General features: G+C 33.0%; 1 protein-coding gene across 1 annotated transcript; it reads left to right on the top strand.

Moving 5' to 3' along the window:
- The first annotated feature begins 256 nt into the window (after positions 1 to 256).
- LOC107957184 (probable hydroxyacylglutathione hydrolase 2, chloroplastic) lies at positions 257 to 5,003 on the top strand. Its single transcript, XM_016892632.2, has 8 exons — positions 257 to 453; positions 1,373 to 1,555; positions 2,441 to 2,644; positions 3,003 to 3,126; positions 3,336 to 3,436; positions 3,759 to 3,833; positions 3,927 to 4,025; positions 4,544 to 5,003. Exons 1-8 carry the CDS (start codon positions 400 to 402, stop codon positions 4,688 to 4,690), a joined length of 987 nt encoding a protein of 328 aa, XP_016748121.1. The 5' UTR covers positions 257 to 399; the 3' UTR covers positions 4,691 to 5,003.
- Positions 5,004 to 8,471: the final 3,468 nt, after the last annotated feature.

Raw genomic sequence — 8,471 nt, 5'->3', positions numbered from 1 at the left:
TTTATTATTATTCATTATTATAAACATGTTGGCGAAGTTTTTATAAGATAATAATCTATTTAAATATAATAAATGGGTGAGAATTTAGTATAATGGTAATATAATTTTTTTATTTTATAAATAATTTTAAAATTTTAACATGAGTTTTTTAAAAAAAAATTAATTTTTTTTAAAATTAACTATTTTTAAAAATTAAATTTTATTTATTTTTATAAAATTTCCATAATAATAAAAAATAACCCCATACAATATCAATATTCAAAGGCAAATCTAACCACCCAGGCACCCAAAATAAAACTCGCTCATTATTGAGTGACAGCCCATAAATACACGTACTTTCTCTCACTACAGAGTAAACTTTCTGGAAAAGGAGAACCCATTTTAGAGAGAGAAACTGATATGCAAATGCTCTGTAAGGCTTCTTCTGCTGTCGCCTCCTTTCCTTGTTCCAGGGTTTGCTTTCTCTCCTTCCTTTTTCTTGGATTTTCTTTTTCCTCTGCTTTTTTATTAGGCAAGTTTGCGTTTTCATATGTTCAATTTGTAAATTATTTCTTTGTTTTTGGCAAGAGAAATGAAAATATAGTGGTAAAGATCTGATTTTTGCTTCTAGCCCTTCTAGGAAAATGACAATTCTTGCTGTGGCTAATTCAGGAAATGGGTGTATTTGTTTTTTATTTTGTTTTTTTTTTCATTTTTCTTTATTTTCCCTCTTCATATGGCCTAGAGTTAGTCTTAGTTTTGCTTAATTGGAAGGCTGAGTTTTGGCTTTGTATTATGTTATTATATTATAATTTTAACTATCTTTTCTTAGTTTCATTTCATCTTCCAAAATTTAGACATATGTTTTCCTATAGTTTTACCTTAATAAGAACAATTTAAACTTGTTTTGAAAAAGATAGCAAATTATTTTATCACCACTTTTTTATATGAATCTTGTCTTGTCTTGTCTTGAAATGGTGTATGCAAATTATTTTCAGTATAGTTTATTTGGCTTGTTTTGGAGTTTTGGTTTTCTGGATTATATGGTACGAATTGTTTCCAACAACTCATAAAAGTAAAGCATCGACTTCGATATGAACTCAAACAGTTGAACTTGTTGCTGTGTCCATATATATAAATATATATATTAAGTATTGTATGCTGATATGAACTATTTGAAATCATTTAATGCAGAGTAGTACTATGTATTAATGAGAAATGATTGGTGGTTTACAATCTGGTTAATAGTTCCAAATCGCTTTTTTGTGATATTGTATTACTATTTTCTGCAGAGCTTCTCTGAAATTCATTGATTTTTGTTGTGGGAACTTTTTCTTACATATGTGTTGGTTTATGGTATTTAAGTTTGAAAGCCTGGTTTGTGATGTTTTAGGTGAGGAGTGGACAGTGTTTGTGGCCAGGCATGAGACAGCTTTGCCTTAGGAAGGGTCTTGTGTATGGCTTTATGCGGTTATTATCAACACCCTTCAAAACCTTGCGTGGAGCAAGTCGGTCTCTTAGGGTTGCAGAGTTTTGCAGTGTTTCAAACATGTCTTCCTCTTTACAAATTGAACTGGTGAGTGCACTGCTTTCCATCTTTCTCAGTTTTGAATGTGCAGTTTTAATCATTTTCACTTTTTTCTCCCGTTCTGGTGCCATCCTTGTGTTTTTTTTTTTAAGATCTTCTGCCATTGTTAACAAGGATGCCTTCAAACATAGCTTTTATGAGCAAAATAGTTCAGTTCACATTTTCTTAGGACCGGGGCCCAGGGGGGGGGGGTCAGGTTGAGGATTAGAGCTCCTTGATCTATTAGGTTCTGTGTCTTCATTCTTGCTGATTGTTTTGAATACTTAGATATTCGTTTGAATAGCGAAACATCAAATTTAAGGTATTTAGTTGGTTGTCATCATTCAAATGAGTAAGATGACATCGGAGTTCAAATGGTGAAATGACAATGTGTAAAATATGAAATTTAAGGTACATCCATTCTCTTATTAATTATTTTCAAATTCTTAAGACCGTTTCAGTTGGAATAGTGGAAAAAAAGGAATTTGCCAAATGAAATTCAGAGGTTCTTATATCCATGTTTGGATATGGGTGCCAAAAAAAATGAGAAGTGGGAGCATCAGATAGGTGGTATCAATGGGCCCCTGCTGAAGTAGCTTGATACCTTTACCAACCGATGCCTATAATTTGTTGAACCGAGCTACCAGGTATTAGAGTTGCTTTCTTTAAGGGACGGAAACTGTGTAGTCTATTACTCTTAGGTTTGAGCTGATAGAGTGATATTGAATCTCATGCTCGATTTCCTAGATTCTGCCGTTGGAGTAACTTTGTTTATGCTTATAACTTGAAATGGAAGTTCTTCAATTTGTTGTTGTTGAAGGTTATAATAACTGATTTCATATACATTACCCATATACTAGATACGAACTTTTAGCTTACGGTTATTTTTGTTAGGTACCATGTCTCAGAGACAATTATGCATATCTTTTACATGATGCGGAAACAGGCACTGTTGGAGTTGTTGATCCTTCAGAAGCTGTGCCAATTATTGATACTTTGAGTCGGAAAAACTGGAATTTGACTTATATATTGAATACCCACCACCATCATGATCACACTGGTGGGAACGCAGAGTTAAAAGCAAGGTATGGTGCAAAGGTATGAAAATGTCATCTCCTTGTAACTTTTCTATCACTTTTCAGCTCATATCAGATGAGTAATTTCCTTTCAAAGGAACATTTAAATGGAATAACCATGTGTAGTCTAATAGGGTTTTTGTATCTTTCTCGTAATGATGGGTATGTTGCTCTGATTATCTTTCTTCAAGGACTGGCAATTGTCCCTGACACATATTCAAATAGGGTATAGGTATATATGACCCTCGAAGGACCCTCCAAATACATTAAGAATTTTTTTTTTTAAATTACATTCTAGTGTCAAACACTTACCTGTATCTAACATCACACCCATTTCTGGGAATAGATAATGACCTATAATAATGTTCTTCTTCATGTAGGTGATTGGTTCAGGAATAGACAAAGATAGGATTCCTGGAATCGATATTGTTCTAAAAGATGGGGACAAGTGGATGTTTGCAGGTCATGAGGTGCGCGTTATTGAAACTCCTGGCCATACCCGAGGTTTGATTCATTAGTCATTTCCATCGAAAATCGTTGAATTCAATATTTGTCATTATTTCAAAATTCAATGCAATAACACTTGAATTTAGAAATAAGAAAAGTCAGTCTTGGTTGTGCAAGCTTTGTGGTTGTTTATTCCTTCGAACCCCCTTTCGTCATTATTACTATTGTTGTTGTTGTTGTTGTTAAATTGAAAAAGTGTCATACAGGCCATATAAGCTTCTATTTTCCGGGTTCTGGAGCAATATTTACTGGAGACACTTTATTCAGCTTATCATGTGGCAAGCTTTTTGAAGGAACTCCAGAGCAGGTAATTTAGCTTCTATCATGTATGATCTCTTAGTTGACAACTATGCTATTGCTACTCAAGACTCGGGTTTGAGCTTCGGATATGCGTATGTGTCCAACATAGTATATTCAGATTTTTAAAGTTTTTCCATTTATTCAAGAAAAATGAATAGTTGGAGCAAAATAGCTTTTGAACATTAGTTCCTTTACTATTGAAGGTTCATGAAGTTAAAATTATTTCCGAATTAATGTAAAATTTGAGTAACATATTGTGATCTTTATATTAGGGCAAATCTTCTTCATTGTTCTTGATAGTATCATAATGGCTGAATTCTGTTCCACAGATGCATTCTTCCCTTCAGAGGATCATGTCTTTGCCTGATGGTACAAATGTATATTGTGGTCATGAATATACTTTGGTCAGTCTATTTAATTTTCGGGACCAACCACTTAATTTCCCCCAAATTGGCATTCTGAAAAGCACTAACCAATATGTGTACCCATTTTGGCAGAGTAATTCGAAATTTGCATTATCTATAGAACCCAAGAACGAGGCGCTTAGGTTGTATGCGGCCCATGTAACTCAACTTCGCAATAAAGGATTGCCTACGGTAATTTCTGGGTTTAACATCAAAATTATGCTCCAACTGCTAATTTTGTGTTCTTGTTACAATTCATCCAAGGATTAGATCATGAAATTTGTCAATAAATGAGCATTATTTTGTTTGACTGAGCCTGGGGCCAGTCTTTTTTTGTACTTTTTCTTCCATGCACAGACATAAACGGCTTTTGCACTTGCTATCTATACATTTGCATGCATGTTGTACATTCTTTACACCATATTTGACTGAGAACACGTCGTGAATCATGTTTTTCCTTAATGTCTTTGACGTAGGACAGTTTGTTGGTTTGACCACAGTTTGGTTATTTTGATATGAGCAATATTTCCCTATTTGATTTGCCCGTGTCGTATACATTTTTCTTGATTTAACATATTATGGAACTGCACACGCCGTAGTTTGACTCCATCTGTACTAGCTTGGCAGCAAGCACCCATTTTGTCGATGCTGCTGCTGCATATTCTATCTAAATTTTGTATGATAAGTTGATTATCAACTTGCTGTTTCAGATTCCGACTACGTTAAAGACAGAGAAGGCATGCAATCCCTTCCTTCGGACGTCAAGTACAGAAATCCGGCAGGCATTAGATATTCCAGCCACCATGAATGAAGCAGAAGCCTTGGGTGTCATCCGTCGAGCAAAGGACAATTTCTAGGATTACTTTTGGGGTTAATACAAAAATTGGTCCCCGAATGCAATCCGGTAAATCCGATCCCTCAACATATATTATTTTAGCTACGAATGAGTTAGTTCTGTTACATAAAATACTGATGTGACATAATTGATCAAATATTAAATTGTGATTTTAGTATTAGTTGATCATGTCACGTTAGTATTTTATGTTTTGTTTTTAAGTGTATAGTTTAGGGATCAATTTACGGAATACCCCTTAGTTATACTCGGTTCCTCTTTGTGTATAGGTTATGTAATAATGTTTAGCATGTCAATACACTTTCTTAAAACCCAAATTCATTCTTTACTATCGTATCATTAGCTTGGATGTTAAATGGATCAAATTGCAAATACATGGTTGCTTATTGCACAAATGTGTTAGAAGAAAAGAAAATAACTCTCATACATATTTAAAAATATTTCATGGTAGATTCAAATTGGTTAAGTTTAATGGTAGGGTCTGATTCATGTAATTTTGATAATTTGAGAATCGAATTAGAATTTTTTGAAGTTCAAGGATTGGTAAGAATCTCGGTGATATTTTGGGGACTCTTCGGGAATTAACCCTTTCTTGTTTCTTTTTAAAGTTCTGAAATTGAATTCTCAAGATGTTCGTTTTGTATTTTTCATTGATATTTTAAACTTCTTAAAGATTGAAATAATTAAAATTAAAATAATAAAAGCACCAATAAAATGGATTTTAAATAGAATCGGAGAGGTTAAAAAAATAAATGAGAGAAAATTGGATCAAAATATGATTGAATTAGAAGATTAAGGAAATTGATTGTAGTACATGTAATGGAAAACAATTTTTTAAAAAATAAATAGAATTTGATGAATAAAAAACTTGAATTTATACCAGCTTTAAGAATTGTGTAATGCAATATATGTATTAAAGCAAGCTTGGACGAGTTGAAAAATAAATGAAGTATTTTATATAGCCTAAAAATGGTGATAGGTAGTGTATCTCTTTCACATTGCTGCAAAATCTAAAAAATAATATCATTTTGTTTTTTATCAATATCAATTCTTTGATTGAATTTCATCTACTAATTAATTAGAGATTAATTCAATTGTGAAGTTATAAAAAGAAAAATTCTATATAAAATACATTTTGTCTATTATTAAAATAATTTTATTTCTTTTTTTATATTTTTATATGAAACATAGAATTTAAACTCACAATAAATTTTTAAGTTCGTCCTTAAACTTTTCAAAATTTTGGAATTCAGCCACTACACCTTTATCTTTAAGAATTTAAAATTCAAGTCCAACGGTTAACTTTATGTTTTTTTGTTAAATTTAGCATCATTTTTAATTACATGATAACTAAGTGAATATTTTTTTATTTTAAAATGTGACACCAATAAATTTAACAAAAAATAATAACAATATCAACTATTGAATGTGAATTTTAAAATTTAAAAAGTAAAAAAATTAAATTTATAAAAATAAAAATACATTAACTAAATTTTAAATTTTAAAAAAATACAAAAATTATAACATATTTTAACCAAATTCAAATTTATTTTCAATCAATCAAAAAAACCCTGCACTATCTCAATAAAATATTTATTTAATTTTCAATAAAGATATTTATTAGGAATATTTTTTTCAAATATAGTATTTTTTTAATTAATATTTATATCTATTCCAAAATTGGGGAATGTAAATAACATGCGACTAAATTACCAAATAATGCCTTTTTTTTATAAATTATGAAAATAGGCTGAATTTTTAAAGAATTATGGAAATGGGCCCTTTTTTTATAAAATGATTCCATCTGGTGTCGTTTTTAGGGAAAACTCAGAAAAACGCTTTCACTTGAAAGCGTTTTATCTTGTGTTTTTATTAGGGTTTTGGATAAAATTTAAGAGTTTTAGGGTTTATTATTAGGGTTTTATGGTTTTATGGTTAGAGTTTATGTTTTAACGACGTCGAATCGAATATGCGACAATATGGATATTCGAGACAGGTCAAACCAACAAGGTTATGCGGGTGATGTAGGAACTCGGGCCATACAATGCCGCTATGTCCACATCAAAAGGACCATGCAAAGTAGAGAACAAATATCAATTCCATTATAGTATGTAAATGCGCGGTTCTGTGAAATGATAACAAATATCAACTAGCATTTTGTTAAATGATAACAATATTCCTCTAAAAACATAATAATAAATATCATCAATACAATATAAATGTTTGATACAAGGACAAAATTAATCAGTGCATACGCCGATCAGAATCTGTGCCACATCAGGGTGGTCGATGGTTACGCATTGGATTCCTTTTTTATTCTGCCTCTGGGCGGGGTTGTGGAATCGATTGCTCCTTTTCTTCGCTTTCGGTCAATTGTGATCCTTGCATTCTCGGTTGCTATCGTGCATCCTCCAATCTTGGAATATGTGGTTGAGAAGATGACTTACCCTGGTAGAACAAAGATTTTGGAGGTGTTTACGTCACAAACAACGAATGAGCATAACTATGTTGAGTCTCATACACCAACTGGATAACGAGTGGACTTTTCGTCGGTGTCTGAGACATAGATGGCTTATACATCGTCGTCGGTGTCGACATCATAGGGAAAGTAGATGCTCAGGCGTGTAAAACATCGGGGATGGATGTCCAACAGTCCAACATATGGTGCATATTCTAACCCTATCGTCTTTACACAAGCACCTCGTATGGTGTCCATTCAAACTATATTAACGTGATAAAAACATTAGTTAGATATATACTACTAAATACGAAATTGACTACGTTATTTGTATATAGTTCAAAATTAAATAAATACATACCCCCGCTTCAGATCGTTGGTCTAATAAAAGCCGTATATCTTGAAGCTCAGTAGGTAATCCACATGACTCGGCGCATGGTTCCACCTATTTAAATAACTTATTAGCATAATAATTTTAATTTAAATCAATTTAATCATGGTAATATCTACTAAAATTTGTCTTATTACGAGTGGGAATGTATACGGGTAGTTCGCTCGAAGAAGTAAAAATGGAAATCGGAACTGAACCCATGATTGTAGTAGTAAAAGGTAACCCACCAATTTTGATTTTTCCTGGTTGCGTCGCCCTACACATCTCTCGGTACAATGTCACCAACACAACGGACCCCCTAACTAAGTATGCCTGCTGCTCTAAAATCGACGAGTTTCAACAGCCACCTAAGATAGACGAGATTCCGTGACTTATCCGGCATCAGGATACCCCCTATGATCTGAATGATGTACGCCCGAGCATATCGTTCTCTTTAGACTTCAGTCGAATCCTCAGCCAGTTACGTGAAAATTTTTCGTATTTAAGCCATTTCGATCCGACCTTCGTAAATCGTCTCTGGAGCCGTACCCAAAAGTTCACCACATATGGCTCCCCAATCAGCAGACTGAACAAACTCGGTGACTACTGACCCGTCCACGAGTAACCTCAATTGTAAATGCACGTCCTTTAGAGTGATAGTACACTCGTCACATGGAAGATGAAATATGTGCGTCCCGAGTCTCCACCTCTCCACCAACGCGCTTATGAGTTTCGGGTCCAACTTACACCCCTAGCCTACAAGGGCCATGTGCCAAAAACCAGTTTCTCTCAAGTATGGTTCGACCAACGATGATGGATGACCGAGTAGATTACGAATATGACATTGTAAAATTCGATCTTCTACCTATTTACTTAAAAATTATAAAAAATATTAAGTTAAAATATAACAATGAAACAAAAAAAAATTAAACAAGATTAAAATTTATTCTTACCATT

Source organism: Gossypium hirsutum, chromosome A09 (genome assembly GCF_007990345.1).
Source record: "Gossypium hirsutum isolate 1008001.06 chromosome A09, Gossypium_hirsutum_v2.1, whole genome shotgun sequence".
In the NCBI taxonomy this organism is placed as follows: Eukaryota; Viridiplantae; Streptophyta; class Magnoliopsida; order Malvales; family Malvaceae; genus Gossypium; species Gossypium hirsutum.
This window is presented reverse-complemented; position numbering and strand designations above follow the sequence as displayed.

Bases quoted from the DNA above. Each gene is read 5' to 3' on its own strand.
- LOC107957184 (XM_016892632.2), top strand. From the start codon at position 400: ATGCAAATGCTCTGTAAGGCTTCTTCTGCTGTCGCCTCCTTTCCTTGT. The intron at 2,645-3,002 runs GTATGAAAATGT...TTCTTCATGTAG, and splicing joins AAGCAAGGTATGGTGCAAAG to GTGATTGGTTCAGGAATAGA. The intron at 3,127-3,335 runs GTTTGATTCATT...AGTGTCATACAG, and splicing joins AACTCCTGGCCATACCCGAG to GCCATATAAGCTTCTATTTT.